The sequence below is a fragment of the Eptesicus fuscus genome, chromosome 5 (genome assembly GCF_027574615.1).
Source record: "Eptesicus fuscus isolate TK198812 chromosome 5, DD_ASM_mEF_20220401, whole genome shotgun sequence".
Taxonomy (NCBI): Eukaryota; Metazoa; Chordata; class Mammalia; order Chiroptera; family Vespertilionidae; genus Eptesicus; species Eptesicus fuscus.
Genome location: NC_072477.1, coordinates 107912864 through 107930505, shown reverse-complemented (window position 1 = coordinate 107930505; position 17642 = coordinate 107912864). Strand labels below are relative to the sequence as shown.

At 47.9% G+C, this 17642-nt stretch overlaps 1 protein-coding gene across 2 annotated transcripts; it reads left to right on the top strand.

The window, feature by feature from the left end:
* The first annotated feature begins 2069 nt into the window (after positions 1-2069).
* On the top strand, positions 2070-14574 carry TBC1D21 (TBC1 domain family member 21). Of its 2 annotated transcripts, none has more exons than XM_008157074.3 (11): positions 2070-2287; positions 8226-8333; positions 8468-8571; positions 9751-9845; positions 10361-10471; positions 10597-10697; positions 11764-11860; positions 12086-12186; positions 13214-13330; positions 13983-14066; positions 14414-14574. In XM_008157074.3, exons 1-11 carry the CDS (start codon positions 2228-2230, stop codon positions 14444-14446), a joined length of 1011 nt encoding a protein of 336 aa, XP_008155296.1. In that variant the 5' UTR covers positions 2070-2227; the 3' UTR covers positions 14447-14574. The 2 variants fall into 2 exon arrangements, with proteins under 2 accessions (XP_008155296.1, XP_054571606.1); XM_054715631.1 differs by having other exon boundaries at positions 14398-14574.
* The last annotated feature ends 3068 nt before the right edge of the window (positions 14575-17642 follow it).

The window sequence follows — 17642 nt, the reverse complement described above, 5'->3', positions numbered from 1 at the left end:
CCCCTTGGGTCTGGGTGAAGCCACGTTCCCCTTAGTCCGGGTGAAGCCGTGCCCCTGGGTCCGGCCGAGACCAAACCAGAGGGAGTCGGACCTCCGTTACCACCATTTGTCCACCATCCAGAGCTGAGGGGTCAGTGCTGACATGTACACATAAGGAACTGGTGGACAGTGAAATTGGGTCTCAAAAGAACTGTTGGTCCAGAAAGAAACTCACTACAGACTGATTCATTTGCCTGTCAACATAACTATTATTGCTCGTCTCACATTCAGTTCTTATAAGTATATATCTAGTGACATATGATCTCGCTCATCTAGGGGAAATGATGAACAACATAGACTGAGGAACAAGAACAGAACCAGAAACAAGGAGGCATCGATCGGACTATCGGGCCTCAGAGGGAGGATAGGGGAGGTTGGGAGGAGGGGGGAGAGATCAACCAAAGGACTTGTGTGCATGCATATGAGCCTATCCAACGGTTAAGTTCAACAGGGGGTTGGGGCATCCGTGGGGAGGGGTGTGGGATGGGAATGGGGGGATGAGGACAAATATGTGACACCTTAATCAATAAAGAAATTTAAAAAAAAATTAAAGTTTGCAGAGGATCCAGAGGTTAAAGGAAGTTCAGTAGATGATCTATGTCCATCATGTTCATTTTAGAAGCCACGTCAGATTTGGCACTCAGATTTTCCAGCTCCCTGTCTGATCCTTAGCTTCTTAGGGAAAAGTTGCAGTTAATTCTCAGTTGTCAACATAGTTCGTGTGGAAGAACAGAGGCATAGATCATCCCAAATGGCAAGTAATGCCCACTCCTCACCTCCTGCTCTGGGCATTGCTTTGGACACTTCTTAAGGACCTTAGAATGAAGGCACCCTGTGTGGGAGGTGGTTCTGTCCTTTCTCCACCTCCTCACTACTCAAAGCCACTTCACCTCCTGCTCCGTGAAGACCTGGGGGCAGCAGAGGAAGGGGAAGAGGCTATAATGCTTTCCTGGGTTGGGACGGAGTAGTGGAGAGAGGCAAAGAGGCCTCCTGCAGTGCCACAAACTTTCAGGATAGGACAGTAAACAAGACAATTGTGTCCACTGGACACTTCCATATGGACGCTGATTCATGATGTCAATAGGAATGTGAAAGCCAGAGGCCGACACCTTCTGATGTCATGGCTGGGGGACCCATAGCTAAGGAGGAGAAACATCCAAATTTGAGGTCAAAGTCCAAATTCCAACTCCAAGCTCCTCATTCAAATTTGGTTGGTCTAATTACTGTCATCTCCTAACAGTTAAGGAGACTTTAGAGCCAGATGACTTTCACGGCCAGGACCTGAGTAGAAATGCAAGTGATGCTTACGGTGGAGAACTGGTGATGTTGGAGCCAGGAGGAGCCAACTCCTCGGGGTCATTCAACAAATACTGAGCACCAGTGCCAGGTGGCTGGAAAAGTACAAAAGAATCAGACATTGACCCTGGTCGGAAGGCACTCAGGGCTCCGTATAGAAATCTCTGTAATACACACAGAGAAGGTGAGATCTGAGAGCTTCGTTTATTTTTCCATCCAGTTAAGTCATTTATTCAGTCACTCAGGCACTTTCTTAAGTGCTCTGGATATAAAAGTAAATTAAATGGCCTCTACCATCTGGGGCTACCATTTAAATACCGAATTGTAGTCACCTAGAAGCTTTTCAAAATATAGTTCCCAGGCCCCAGCCCAGATGCCCTGATTCTGAATGTCCGGAAGTTGCACTGAAGAAATCTGAAGCTCCAATTCTAGGTTTCTCCAGGTTTGAGTCCTGGTCTTGTGGGATAACAAGGGAAGGGACTCTAGAGGTGGGAGAGCCAGAGATCGAGAGAAAGGCTTCCCTGACCCCCGCCCCCCAGCACCCGCAGAACATGGTCTGCATGTCTTGACTCCATCCTCCTGTAGGTTCTGCAGTTTTCCTAGATGACTGTGCGTTTAGTCCCCGTGGCTCCGGGATGTGCCATACATACCCCTGAAGCTGAGAACTCCCATGTTCCAAGGTCATTGTGACGAGGGTTCTAGGGGTCTTGTGACACACAGCTGGCTGGCTCTGTTCAAGTGTGGGAGGTCAGGAGAGGCCCAGTTCCCCCTGGGAATGCAACTCATCCCCCAAAATGAAGATCACTTTCCCTACTAATTAAGCATCATTTAAAGCTCGAAGTAAGCTCTGGGTAGAGCATAGAGGGTGCTTTGAAGACAACCAGCAGGAGCCATGACCACCCTCTCTCCCGAAAACAGCCTCTCTGCCAGGCTGTCGGCCTCCTTCATCCTGGTGCGTGTTCTTCATCAGCTCCAAGTCCCTCCCTCCCCAACCTCTGGTTTGTATTAAGCCATTTTCCCCGCAGGCTGGGAAAGACTGGAACTGTGAGCTGACCTAGAAGGGTAGGTTGTATCTTGGTCTCACCATCAGCACCAACAACAGGACTGAGAAACACAGGTCCCCTTTCACCCTTCTCTCTAAACTAGTGTTACCTTTTCCTCATTTGTGACATTCTATCTAATGAGCTTTAGGTTTGCAAGTTCAGTCTTAAAGATGCTGATTAATTTTCCTTGGTGCTATTGACAACAATTTTGGTACGCTGCCACCAGATGGCAGTAATGCTTTTGTTAGAGGTGCTTCCAAGCCTAGTTAGTAAGATGGATTTATTCATTAGAAGTCAGCCTCAGTCATAAAAATTGTCCACACGGTATATTTTCAAAATTATAGTAACTAATTATAATTTCAAGTCTTGTTAATTATAGTGATAAAAGAGTAGAAATCCAAAAATGGGCACCCCTCTCCCTGAATTTTAAATGTTATTGCTTCATTGCAGATTATTAACGGGCCTTGATTTGAATTTTCTTCATATCTTTCTTCATTTCTCTGAACTTCAAGAAAGATAATAATAAAACAACAAGTTTTCACATAGACTCTATGTTGTACAATGACTATTCTAAATGCTTTATAGCCACTTATTCTCATCATAACTCTATAAAATGGATGATACTATCATTTTATAAATGAAAACGTTGAGGCACAGAGAGTAAATAAACTTGCCTACACAGCTACTAAGTGGCAGAGCTGGTATTTAGATGTAGACAGTGGGTTACAGAGTTCATTTTCTTTTTTCCCCCATTGATTTTTAGAGAAAGCAGAAGGGAGGGAGGGAAGAGAAAGAGAGAGAGAGAAACATCAATGTGAAACACATATCGATTTATTGCCTCCCACACGTGCCCTGACTGAGGCTGGGATTGAACCTGCAACCAAGGTATGTACCCTTGACCAGGAATTGAACCCAAGACCCTTCAGTGTGCAGGCCTACACTCTAACTACTGAGAAACACAGGCCAGGGCAGGAAGTCCATCTTCTAATTCAGTGATTCTTTGATTCCAAGAGTGGCGCTCAAACCTGCAGCATCAACATCAATTAAGAAATGCAGATTCTTTTGTTTTAACAAACCCTCTGGGTGATTCTGATGCGCAGCTAACGTTGAGAACCACTGTTTTAAACCATTCTGTTCATCAGCATGCTATATTGATGATATACCCGCCACACCTGGGTTATTGCTAATCACCTGGGTAACGTTCGAGTGCACTTACTGCCCCCTCCCAATTTTAATATGCAGGCCCTCCTTGGGCCCCCCGCCTCTCTCCTGGGGGAGAACCATTGACACGGTAGGCCGTAGTTACTGGTGGGAGTGTGTCTTGTCCTCCAGTGAACTGGAGCGTAAAGAGGTTAAGCACCGTAAGCAGAGTCAATGACCCTTCCCAGTCTTTCTTGAGGGCTCTGTTTCTGAGTATTCAGAGCAATGTGGCATCAAAGACAATCATAGACAGTTTTTCTTACCCTCCAGTGGATTTCCTATTTTATTAGAAACACTAGAGGCCCGGTGCACAAAATTCATGCCCGGGGGTGGGGTGGGGCAGGTATGTCCCTCAGCCTGCACCCTCTTCAATCTGGGACCCATTGAGGGATGTCTGACTGCCCGTTTAGGCCCGATCCCACTGGCAGTCAGACATCCCACTCATAATCCAGAACTGCTGGCTCCCAACCACTTGCCTGCCTGCCTGACTGCCTGATTGACCCTAACCACTTCTGCCTGCCAGCTTGATCAACACCTAACTGCTCCCCTACTGGCCCGATTGCCCCTAACTACCCTCCCCTGCTGGCCTGGTCACCCCCACTCCCCTCCCCTGCCGGCCTGGTCACCCCCACTGCCCTTCCCTGCCAGCCTGGTTGCCCCTAACTGCCGTCTACTGCAGGCTCGTTTTCTGATTTCCGGAGGCTGCTTTAACAAATTAGGTCTCTCCTAACTGCCTTCCCCTGCAGGCCTGGTTGCCCCCAACTGCCCTCCCCTGCAGACCTAGTTGCTCCCAACTGCCCTCCCCTGCCGGCCTGATTGTCCCTAACTGCCCTCCCCTGCTGGCCTGACCGCCCACAACTGCCCTCCCCTGCCGGCCATCTTGTGGTGGCCATCTTGTGTCCACATGGGGGTGGCCATCTTTGACCACATGGGGGTGGCCATCTTGTGTGTTGGAGTGATGGTCAATTTACATATTACCTCTTTATTATATAGGATTAGTGGAAATTCTTAACCCAGTGATGCAGAAGGGAAGGGAGGGTGGGGAGATGTACACCTGCAGCCAAGGTCTCTGGCAGCAGGAAGCCCCTTTCTCCAGGGGAAGCATGGCCAAGTTTCCCCAGGTTTGCTGGTGGGGAGTTTTAGCCTGCTTATGCACATCATGAAGGTAGGAGATTTCCACAACTGCTCTACCTAGCAGTGTTCTTCTCGGGGGAGTAGAAAAGCAGCTACTGCATTGCTGAAGCACATTCAGCTTGTGTACAACATAGTTCCCCCTCCCTGGCCACCAGGCTATTATACCCAGATGGCTTGTGCAGGGCATTAAGGAATAGGGGAATATGGGCGAATGATGGTGGATTTGAGAAGCCATGGAGCTGACAGTCCCCATCACTTTGAAGGACCCCAGATACAGGCTCTATGATTTCTGGAACAGATGGGTATTGTGGATGTACTAGAAGGGATAGAGGGGGCTTTCATGAGGAAATTTTCACCTTCAGCCCTCTGCATGTCACCAAACTTCTGGTGTTTGTTCTTGGCTTGCTAGCAAATGTCTCAGATCTCTTGTGGGTGGCCTATTGCTAGCTAAGGTTTGGGAAGTACAAGGAAGTAGATGGCATAGAGAAAAGGAGTTTCCTGGAAGGAGAAGACAGTGACTTTTTGTAAACAAATTCAGTGCTGACAAGGTAGGCACATGACTGGTCCATTGTAGTAGGTAGACGTTTAGTAATGCAAATTCTTAAAGAAGGCGGCAGATGACTTATTGTGATGTTTCCAATTATCTCTCCTTATTGTGTTGATGTCATGTCTTTTATTGTGGTATACTGTGTATATTACTTTGATTATTTTGCCACTCTTTTATTGTGTTTCTCTCTTCATATATTTGTTCATCTTTCTAAGGCATTTGATTTTAACACATTCCTTTTGCTAACAGCTTGTGTAGATGTATATATATATATTTTTTAATTCAACTTAAAATTCTTGCCTCTTGTCTGTCCTTCCTGGTGGCATGGCATTGGGGTTCAGCACCCTGACTCTTGCACCAAAGGTAGGAGATTCAAGTCTGGGTTCAAGTCTCAGCTCTGATACTGGCTGTGTGACTTCAGATATGCTAATTAGCCCTCCTACAGTTTCCTGGCCTATAAAACAGTGTAATAACTACACCTACCTTATAGATGGGTGAGAAGATTAAACAAGTTAATATATTTAAACTAGAGGCCTGGTGCATGAAATTCTCACATGGGGAGGGTCCCTAGGCCTGGCTGGCAATCAGGGCCGATCGGGGCCTTCCAGCTGCCGGCTGGGGCCTCCCTTCCCAGGCTGCCGGCTGCCAGCTGAGGCCTTCCTTTGTTCCGCGCCAACCCCTGGTGGTCAGCGCACATCATAGCAAGCAATAGAACTCCTGGTCTCCCAATTGAACTCCGGTAGGGACACTTTGCATATTAGCCTTTTATATATATAGATAAGCACAACATTATTCATCGACTCTCCAACATCCCCCGAGGGGTCCAAGATTGCGAGAGAGTGCAGGCCAGGCTGAGGGACCCCACTGGTGCACTATTGGGGCCGGGGAGGGACGTGGGAGGTTGGCCAACTGGGGAGGGACCACAGGAGGACTCCAGGGCGTGTCTGGCCCATCTCATTCAGTCCCAATCAGCCGGACCCCAGCAGCAACCTAACCTAACAGTCGGAGCCTCTGCCCCCTGGTGGTCAGTGCACATCATAGCAAACAGTTGAGTGGCCTTAGCATATCATTAGCATATTATACTTTGATTGGTTGAATGACCGACTGGTTGACTGGACACTTAGCATATTGGGCTTTTATTATATAGGATTGCTTAGAAAAGTGTCTGGCCCATCACTGATGCTTTTAAGTGTTTACAGCTAATAAGAGAATTTAATGAATTTGTATTCAAAATTAATTTTTTAAATTTCTATTATTTTTATACTTTATGATTTCATTACTTCCCTGTTGTTTTTGTATTATTAAAATGAGTTGGAAGAAAAATGTATGGTTCCTATAAATCTCTAATATTTGAAGTAAAAAAATTAAACCATTTCTTCTGTCTCCATCTTCAAATCAAATAAAGAAACTGAATTTGCAGTTTAAAATCTTCCACAAAGAACACTCCAGGCCTAGATGGCATCACTGCTGAGTTGTACCAAACACTGAGGAACGAAATAGTAGCAAGTCTTCAAAAACTTGAGAAGCACAAATGCATTCCTACTCATTCTATAAAGTCAGCATTACCCTAACACTAAAATCAAAGAAATTGCAAGAAAATTATAGGCCAATATCTCTCCTGAACATGGATGAGAAAATCCTAAATAAGATTTTAGTCTGGTTTGGTTCAGTGGATAGAGCATTGGCCTATGGACTGAAGGGTATAGGTTTTGATTCCAGTCAAGGGCACATGCCTGGGTTGTGGGCTCAATCCCCAGTAGGGGGTGTGCAGGAGGCACCAATCAATGATTTTCTCTCATCATTGATGTTTCTATCTCTATCTCTCTCTCCCTTCCTCACTGAAATCAACAAAAATATATTTTGTTTAAAAAGAAATGCATTTTTTGGTCCCACCCTAGACCATCTGAGTCATAATCTGCATTTTAAAGATTCTCAGGTGACTTGTTTGCAAAATTTAAATTTAAGTCACATGCATGCATATTCAGGTGCATATTAATGGGAGGTCATTTCCATAAGAACTCTAACTTCTTGTTATTGTTTTATTAGCATTTTTAATTAATTTGTATGCAGTGTACTCATTCCCCCCCCACACACACACACCTTAATTAGTGCTTATTTTATATTTTTATTATAAAAGCAACATATATCATTATAGAAAAGTTTGAAAATACAATAAAAAGGAAAAATTACTTATAATCCTATCATTCCAAAATAATCACCATCACCCTGGCCAGTGTGGCTCAGTTGGTTGAACATCATCTCATGCACCAAGAGGTCACCAAGAGGTCACCAGATTCCTGGCCAGGGCACAGGCCCAGGTTTCAGGTTCAATTCTGGTCAGGGCGCTTATGAGAGGCAATCCATCGATGTTTCTCTCTCACATAAATATTCTCTCTTTTTCTCTCCCCTCTCCCTCCATCCCCCTTTCTCTAAAATTAATAAAACATTTTAAAATAATAATCACTGTTAGTTTTAGATAGGTTTTTTTTGTATTTTTTAGTCTTCTTTCTAACAATTTTATAGTGGTTAATTCACTATTTATTTGAGTCTACAAACATTTATGGAAGATAGATAGTACATAGAGAAGATAGATACTGAATGTGCAATTTTGTATTCTGCTTTTTTCTGTTAACATTTATATTTTTCCAGATTATTCACCCTTGTAAGCATTGTTTTATATGCTTTATAATATTCCAATGAGTACATAAACCATGGTTTACGTAACTATCCCCTTATTGCATAACACTTAGAGCACTTGCATTTTTCATTTTGGTAAGTATATGCAATGAAAATTATTGTGCATACAGCATTTTAATATGTTTTTTCAGGATAAATTTCCAGAAATGAGTCAGAGACTACTGTGAGCTTAGATTCACATTGCAAAATCCAGAGTATATCATTTAAAAATCACACTGAAAAGCAAAGCAAAGGTCCCTAACAGAAAGCTAAGCGGTTGTCCTCCACAGGTGAAGAGAAAACCGCCCATTGACAAGACAGAGTGGGATGGCTTCTTTGATGAGAACGGTCAGTTGGCCAAGTCACGAGACTTCATTTGTGTTAACATCCTGGAAAGGGTATGGTCCCCAAGCCTTGGTCTTCCCCTGGAACTAGGGAGCAGGGTGGGCAAGGGGGGAGGTGGCATTGGGAGGGACTCTTTTGGCAGGCATTCAGAGAACCCATGGCTTCTCACCCCACATCCCGACCCCAGGGTCTGCACCCCTTCGTGAGGACAGAAGCCTGGAAGTTCCTCACGGGCTACTACTCATGGCAGAGTTCCCAGGATGAGCGGCTCACCGTGGACAGTACAAGGAGGTAGAACATTCCAGATCCTATAGGGAAGGGTGGGTAGTACAGTGGGGAGGGGGTGCTCACCCCAGCGTGGCGTTAAATAGACTTTAAACAGACTTCTCATTCTGAGTGGCAAATTCCCCATGGCACTCCTGACCCAGGGCCCACACACAGAAGGGGCCTTTACCAGCCCTGCCCAGTTCTATTTACCAGCCTACATACTAGCGAGACATGGGCTTGACCCTCCCCCCTCCCCACGACATCCCATCCTTCCCTGGGCCTGTGCAGCCTAGGGAAGTGGAGAAGATTGATGTGCAGGGTGAGTGGGAGGAAAATTGAGGGCAGTAAGGGGATCTGAGGGCCAGCTGGGGAGTCCTGAGACGAGCCCACCTGAGTTAGTTTCCGGAGGCTGCTTTAACAAAGCACTACACACCAGGTGTCCTGCCACAGTAGAAATATATTCTCAGTTCTGGAGGCCAGAAGCTCAAAAGCACGGGCCTAGCAGGGCCTCTCTCCCTCGGAAGGCTCTATGGAAGCACCCTTCCTTGTCTCTTGAAGGTTCTGGCGGCTCCAGATGTTCCTTGGCATGTGGCTGCATCACTGCAGTCTATGCCTCTGGTCACATGGCCTTCTCCCTTCTCCCTATATTTCTCCTCTGTGTGTCTCTTATATGGACACTTGTCATTGGATTTAGAGCCCAACTAGGTAATTAAGAATGAACTCATCTTGAGAGTCTTAACTTAATTATATCTGCAAAGACCCTTTTTAAAGTAAGGTTACATTGACAAGTTCCAGAGGTTAGGGCATGGACATGGGGGACACCATTCAACCTCATTATGATGATGGGCACATAACACCCCCTCATTCAATCCTTATAATTCTGAGGCATAGGTGCTAGTGTTATCCCACTCTACAAATGAGGACCCTGAAGCTTAGAGAGGGAAAGTGAGGTCGCCAAGGCTTGACCCTAGTTGTAGACCCCAGTTATTAAGCTGTGAAGCCAGGATTCAGGTGTGTCCATCGGACTGCAGAACTATGAGGTGAATCTCATCCCCATCTGCACTCCGGGTGCATAGAAGAGCATGGTTAGGGCTGGCTCAGGCAGAGGGGAGGGGAGCGTCCCAGACAGTGGGCACAACTCAGGGTCCCTAGACTTGCTGGGAGGAAAGGCTGCCTGGTTTAGCTTCAGTCCTGTTGTCATAGGAAAAATTATGAAGCTTTATGCCAGATGTATGAGAAGATTCACCCCCTTCTGGAAAACCTGCACCGGAACTTCACAGAGACTCGGAATAACATCGGTGAGCAGATTGGGGTGGGAGGGCTGTGCAGAGGGGATTGCTGGAGGCCATCTCTGAGCCCTCCTCAGTCTTGTGGGGATACTTCCCCAGTTCCTGGGAGCTGTCTTGACATGTGCCTGAAATTTCCCCAGCTAAACTGTGGTTAGTCCATCCACCCACCTCTACTGGGTGCCCCTAGATGCCCGTGGGGCATGGTGTTTCCCTGGGTGCAATGCTGTTCCGGCTGGTTTGTCTTCATCTCTTCTCACCTTGGTCTAGAACCAGGCTGGATTTGAATTGGATGAAGGGTCACAGTCCTGGCAGAGGGTTCAGCCTGGTCAAAAATTTGGAAATGCAAAGAAACCCAGGCAACTCAGGGTGTGGTGAGGGATAGAGTCGGGGCACGGGAGGGAGGGGGAGCTGATATTCCTTTTAAAGCTTTCTGCTTGGGTTGGTTGGGGGAAATAAACTCACCCATAGACCTGCTGCTGGAGGTGATCTGGTGCTACCCCTCCTGTCCCTTGCTTGCAATCTAGCATATGACATCCAGAAACTCTATGACAAAGATCCCCTGGGCAATGTCCTTATTGACAAGAAGAAGCTGGAGAAGATCCTGCTCCTCAGCTATGTCTGCAACACCCAGGCAGGTGCGCCACAGTGCTGAGCCTCCCCCGTGGTCCCCTCTTCTCAATTCCTTGCTGGAATTCCTTCCCTGCCCAAGCCCAGGCTCTACCCTCCTACTCAGCCCCTCCTAACTGGCCCCTCCCCGCAGAGTACCAGCAGGGCTTCCATGAGATGGTGATGCTCTTCCAGCTGATGGTGGAACATGACCACGAGACCTTCTGGCTCTTCCAATTCTTCCTGCAGAAAACGGTGAGGGTTTGGCCTAAGCTGGGGGCCTCCTCTTCCCCGCTAAATCTTTAAACCCCTTGAGGTTAGGCAGGCATTGGCAGCCCAGCCATTTCCTCTAGCCCTGGAACAGATCTTTGGGTCCCAGAGGAGCCTAGAAGTGTGTTCCCAGTGCAGTGTGTTCGAGGTTGCAGGTGGCAAGCATTGGAGTTGTGGAGGAGGCTGGAGTGATGCTCTGGGTCCAGCTTTTACCAAACTTTGAAAGGGTGTGACTGAAAAGGCCCAGTGATGGCACACACTTCTGGCAGTCCTCTCCCAAATATGCTCTGCTCCCACGAACATTCCATGGCTCCTCACACCTTCAGAATAAAAATCCAGTGACCTCAGCCAGGCATTCAATCCTCCATCGTAGGCTGCTCTCACAGCTCCCTTCACATGACCTGTGCTCCAGGCACACCGGGGACTCAGGATTACCCAGATGCACACTGCACTGTCCAGGCTAAAGGCTTTTGTAATTGCTGCTCCCTAGAAAGACTTCCTCATGATCTGTGAGAGGCTTCCCAGAACCCACCCTCATCGTTTCCTCCACCATACAACAGTATGCATACTGTGCTTCCCTGGGCCTGCTTCTGACGCACAGTATGTGTGCAGAAGAATAACAGGGCTCACTGCATTGTGAGCCACACCTGAAACATCTCTGCATCCCCATCTCTCACACTCACACTCACTCACACACACACACACACACACACACACACACACATTCTCTCTCTCTCACACACACACACACACACACACACACACACACACACACATCTCTCTCTCTCACACACACACACATGCACACACACAGGTGCACACATATATACAGATGGATACACTGGCACACACAGACCACACAGACACAGACATGATGTGTGCATGTGTGCACACATACATACACAACATCCAGACTTACACAGAGACATGGGCCTGACCTGGAATACAGAGACATACAGAGGCTCCCTGGGATTGGAGAGCAGGGCTGGCTTTTCTGGTGCCCTCACGCCCAGAGGACTTAGTTTCCCTCCCTCCCACCCATCTTTCACAGGAGCACAGCTGTGTCATCAACATTGGGGTTGGCAAGAACTTAGACATGCTCAACAACCTGATCAGCTTCCTAGACCCTGTGTTTGCTAAGCACCTAAGTGAGTGGACAGGGTTCATCTCAGTGGGGTTGGAACCTGGACAGTTGCAAATCCACCACAAACCGTCTCCAAGGGCTGCTGGGAAAATGACAGCCAAACACACCCTGTGTTTCCCAAGTGTGTAGTATGCTCTGGTGTCTGGCTGTCTGTTTCAGCTCCCTTGTGTGTGTCATCCATTTTCTCTGATATAGCCTTCTGCCTGGCACCCCACTTCTCTCCCCACAGAAGGAAAGGGTGCGGGGGCTGTGCAGTCCCTCTTCCCCTGGTTCTGCCTCTGCTTCCAGCGTGCTTTCAAGTCCTTTGATGATGTCTGGAGGCTCTGGGAGGTGAGGTGCTCTGCTGGGGGATGGCCCCTCCCCTCAGGCAGGCAGCAGGAGAGCTCTTTGGCTTTGTTGTGGCTTTAGATGGAGTCCAGGTGCTCGGGGTTTATTAGGTCAGTGACCCTGCTCCTGCCCAATAAGGAGGAAGCTAGAGCATCAGTTCATCCATCTGTTCATGAAGTCCCACCAACTTCACCTTTCTGGGCAGTCAGGGCAGAAGAAGGGGACTTACAGCCTATGCTGTGGACACCTGGCCTGCAGCTCACTTCCCTGCCTCCTGCCAAGTGCCTCACTCTGCTCTCATTCCCTCATCTCCCCGTTCCTCCGTCTTCCCATCCACCTGGGTGCTAGCTCCTTACTGAGCCTTCCCTCTGGAGGAGGTGGGTCCCCACAGACAGGTTGCACCTGCAGTTCTTTGATCCCAGTCCCCGTGGCAGATTAACCTCCCCTAAACACACCCACCACTCATCACTGCCCTGTCCAGTGGCCTCCACTGTCTACAGGACCCAGCCCAACGTTTAGCCTGGAAGGTTTAGCCCTATGACTCAACCCTGCTTCCCCCTCCCTCCTGACCGGCTGGTCTCCATGCCCAAGTTGATGACCACCCACAGGACCTTGGTGACACCTGTATTGTTGACAACCATTGTTTTGCTGAAGCTCCACTCAAATGTTACCTCGTTTTTCTCTTCCCTCTCTCTATCTCCCTCTCCCCTACTCATCCCTCTCCCCAATTTCTCTCTTCCTCCTTCCCTCCCCTCTCTCATTTTCTCTCTTCCTCCTCCCTGCATCTAATGAATTCCATGAAGGCTCTTTTTCTGATTCCCCCAGGAGCCTAGAACCCCAGCACAATGCCTAGAACCCCAGAGGTAGCTGTGAGCACTTGTCTGAGTGACTGAGTGACTGAGTGAGTGAGTCAGCAGTGAGGCCCAGGAATGTCTGACCCTGGGCATGTGGGTGGTGGGTACCTCACCATCTTAAGGGCAGTGCAATATCAGGCCACAGGGCACAGACCAAGACTTGCCCGCCCGAACAGGTTCTGCTGACGGGGAAGCCCTGCAGAAACTTCCAGGTGCTGGTGGCCTACAGCCTGCTGCAAATGGTGCGTGAGCAGGTCCTGAAGGAAAGCATGGCTGGTGATGACATCCTCCTGGTGAGAGCACCCTCTGGTCAAGCCTAGCCCCACGGCTCCTGGGGACCTCCCACCCCGCGCTTTCCCGGCTGAAGGCCCCAGGCTCATGGGGAGCTGGGCTTCCGTGCCCTCTTTGCCCTGGGAAGGATCATGATGGCAGCTGACATGTCCCGAGCACCACTCTGAGTGCTTTACAGATGCGCTCCTTTGAGCTTCACAACAAGCCTGACCCAGAGGGGTGATGCCCATCATCATCTTCACCCCTATGTTTCATGAGGAGTCCAAGGCCTTGAATGGTACTTAACCACTAGGCTTGACTGCTTCACAGTTAATTTCTTGGCTTTATCGTCCTCCTGTGGCAAAAGACCTACAGTTTCCCAAAATTTCTAACTAGTGCTGAAGTCTTTATTCAAAAACATCTTAGGTGGCACCCCAATTATAAAACAAGTCCTACTTGGTAACCTGTGAGATCCTCAGTAGAACCCCAGAACTCTCTAGACCTCAGTATGAAAACTACAATTACCATCTCCCCAAAATATAAATTTCCAGTGTTGGAATTTCAAGCACTGTGCCAGGTGGGTTAGGAAAAGATCCGGTGGCCCCAGTGACATCCATAAGTAGCGGCGTTGTCCCCTCAGCCTATGCCTGCTTCCTCCACCTTCTCCCGGCACAGGCCTGCAACAACCTGGTCGACCTTGATGCCGACGAGCTGATCTCTGCTGCCTGCTTGGTTTATGCGGAGCTCATCCAGAAGGATGTAAGTTGCCCCAGTTATTTGTCCTTCTCCTCTTCCTTTTCCAACCCCAGCCCATGCAGTTATATTCAGCTTCAGAGACAGTTTGTGCCACATTATCTATCCCCAACCCACAGGGGTTCTCTGGCGTGGTCTTTTCGCTGTTTTCACATGTAACTCACCTCCTCTAGCAGACTGCGCTTCCCAAAAGCACAGCCCTCACCCGTCATTCCCTGTGTCCATCCCCGTGGATCTGGGCCTAGCACTGAGCACCCAGGGACTCGAGAATGTCACTGGCTGGATGAACTGAAATATGAGAGCAGCAGACCAATGTCTGTTTCCCTCAACCTGCCAGACGCTCCTCTTCCCAGGTTCCAAAGCCATTAAAGGATTTCTTTCTCTGAGGACACACACAATGGACAGATGCCCTCAGTGGACAAGACAAAGGTGGTGCGTCAGCCATGAGGTCAGGATCAAGTCCGCTGGGGTGTTAGGGTGAGGGCATAGTTAATACAGGTGCAATACAAACAGCCTTCTGGAGTCAGTCTGTGGTGGGCAGTGTGTGCTAGGTGCTGAGGGTAGACAGGATTGTCCAATGAGAAAAGAGGCCTAGGAGGGGAGAAGAGAGATTGCAAGGCTGGAGGCATAAATGCTGGGAAGAGGTTGGATGGGTTGGGTCAGCAACTCCTCTGTGGCTACGAGTTTTCCAAAAGTGACAACAGTTCTGCACTGGGAAGCAAGTGGTTAAGGGTCTAACCAACTCTAGGAGCCTTTCCACCTCCTGTGAAAGAGAGTTGAATGGTCTAATAGGCTTGTCCAATCCATTGGACTCAGTCCTGAGAGGGGTTGGCATCTCTCATTCCTCCCTTTACTCCCAACACACCAATCCCACATTAAGCTGTTTCTCCAGAGCTTCCCCAGCAGTTTGTAGGACAAAGCCCAAATCTCTGGATAGCAGGTGATTCTGCTCCTGGTTACAAAGCCTCCTTCACAATTGCATCTTCATTTATCAGTCTGAAAATATCTCCTCAAATTGAACTATCCTTTTCAGCTTTATTCAATCTCCCCAGAGAATGCCACCTTTTCCCTGGCCAGGCAGTTCAGTTTCTCCCTGGGGCAGAGACTCAGCCACCCATGCTCCCCAGGTGAGGCCAAAGCTTAGAGCCTCCTGCCAGCCTGCCCATGCCTTGAGGGGTACCTGAGGGTAGACATGAATATTGACCAGAAAGGGCTGGGGTTGGTCAGTGCCCCCATAGCTGCTCGGTGTGTGCACATGTGTACACACACACACACTCACAACACACACAGCCCTGCCCAGGGGCTACCATTTTCAGAGAGGACTGATGAATAAGCAGAGGGATCCATTGGTTTTACTGTGGATCCTGGCCCTTGCGGGTGAGAGATAACCATCCTCCCACTCTTCGGCCAGCTGCCCCACCCTTCTACTCCCATCCTATCACTCTCAGTGACCATAACTCCAAAGGCACAATGCTGCCAATTCTGTCTGGTCTCCTCCCCTCGGGTGACAATCTCCCAGAATTCATTGGGAAGGTTCATATACTGTGCTTCTCCTTAGGTTTATGTTCCCAAGACAAGTTATTTAAATAAAGATTCCTGCATGGAATACAGTGCTCCAAGAACAATACTGTGTTTTTATTCTACCAAAGAACCAGAGTAAAAGACATCATGGGGAGCTAACTGTAGCCTTGGAAAGAGAAAGTCCACAGAAACATCAGATAAGCACTTTCTAGTGCTTCTTTTGGCCTGGTGGCATTAGTTGTTCTGTGGTTTTTGGTTGGGACATCCACTAAAAATTGGGACATCCACATAAACTAAAAATTGAAAGCACTCACTTTCTAGGCCAATAGTTTTAAAACCTGTTTCTAAAATCACTGATACCCCATTATAACACAGTCTTTCCCAGAAACCCAGTAGTTGATGTTGGGATGGGGAGCCCAGAGCCCTCCTTTCTGGGATCCCCATCAGACCCCTGCTCAAACTCACATCATTAGCTCCAAGGAACCTCTGTCCTACTGGGAGCATGAAAGCCTCTGTTGGTCTTAAAGATGAACTGGATTAAGTCTCAACACCAAATCATTCCAGATTCAGATAAATTCCAGGTGGTATAATGATGGACATAAATATCTTAGAACCAAACTTCTGTTAGCTCATCTGCAGCACTCCTGGCTGTGGACTTCTCACCATGGCTGAGCATATCATGGAGCCAGAACAGGCTTCTCCTCACTTGTTTATCAGTTATATAACCCAGTGGTATTTTTTCTAGGTCCAGTCAGGAGATAGAATTATAGGAAGAATTGAAATCCTAATCCTAAATTGCCTTTAATGTAGGGGCTGTACTAGTCTAAATAATATGTTAATTCAACACTTTCATTGAGTCCTTACTGTGAGCTGCCCATTGTCCAGGCACTGAGAATGTAGCAGTGGGGAAAAGAGATACAATCCCTGTTTCCATGACACTTAGAGCTGAATGAGGGCCACTCAACATTAAAGAATGTGTGATCACAAATTTCTTTTTGTGCTCTGAAAGACAGAAACACAGTTCCAGGAGAGAAGATACAAATTAGTGGTGGTGGCAGTGACATTAGTGATAATAGTGGTGATGTCCATGATGGTAGTGATGGTGGTAGCTGGGAGGAGTTGTGATGTCAATAATAATGGTGGTGAGTGATTGTTATAGAAATATCAGTGAGGACAATAGTAGAAATGTCAATGATGATGGTGGTGGTGCTAATGGTGACTTCAGCAATGGTGTAGTGTTGGCGGCAGAGATGGCCATGTAAATCTTGGTGATGATAATGGTGATGTCAGTGAGGGTGGTGGTTATCAGTGATGTTAGTGTCAATGGCATGGTAGGGTTGGCGGCAGGGTTGATGTAGTGTAGTGTGATGGTGGTAGAAGCTACTGGAATGTCAGTGATGACAGTGGCTATTGTTGGTGGTGTCATCAATGATGCATAGATTTGGTGGAGGTGGTGGTTGTGGTGATGTCAATGGCAGAGGTGTGATACCGAGTCTGCAATGTTAGAGATGAAGATGGTGGTGATTATGGTGGTACTTTGATCCAGTCATGGCCATCTCTGTATTGATATTGATGATGATGTTGGTGGTGATGGCAATCATGGTAGAGGTGGGAACAGTGATAAATTCATTCTGGAAAAACTAGTGCCTGACACATTTCCGATACAATATTTTTAAATGAGTCATAATGGCCATGAGCATAGAGATAAAGAAAATGGAGGCACACAGGCCTTGTCTAAGCTTTCTAAAACTTGGTCCTGAGCCTGATGTGAAAGCTTGGATAGGCTGTGTGCCTTCTGTGACCTCCCCCCACCTCTCCTCCTTTCACTCTTGTTCCAAGCCTCTGCCCTAGGGGTCATTTGCTCCCTTTTCTCTGGCCACCTTGAATGATGCCAAGCTCGTCTCATTCCTGGAGCCAGGATAATGGCTCTCTAGCTTCACAGAGGCGCATGAATGAAGATCCAAGTTCTCTGGGCCCCAGAGTCTGTGTTTTAGACTCAGAGGGAGGGAAAGGAGGAAGGCTCTGCGTGCACCCTCAGGCTGGCCAGACCTTAATCCACTG

Bases quoted from the DNA above. Each gene is read 5' to 3' on its own strand.
- TBC1D21 (XM_054715631.1), top strand. From the start codon at position 2,228: ATGACCACCCTCTCTCCCGAAAACAGCCTCTCTGCCAGGCTGTCGGCC. The intron at 2,288-8,225 runs GTGCGTGTTCTT...TGTCCTCCACAG, and splicing joins TGTCGGCCTCCTTCATCCTG to GTGAAGAGAAAACCGCCCAT. The intron at 8,334-8,467 runs GTATGGTCCCCA...TCCCGACCCCAG, and splicing joins GTGTTAACATCCTGGAAAGG to GGTCTGCACCCCTTCGTGAG.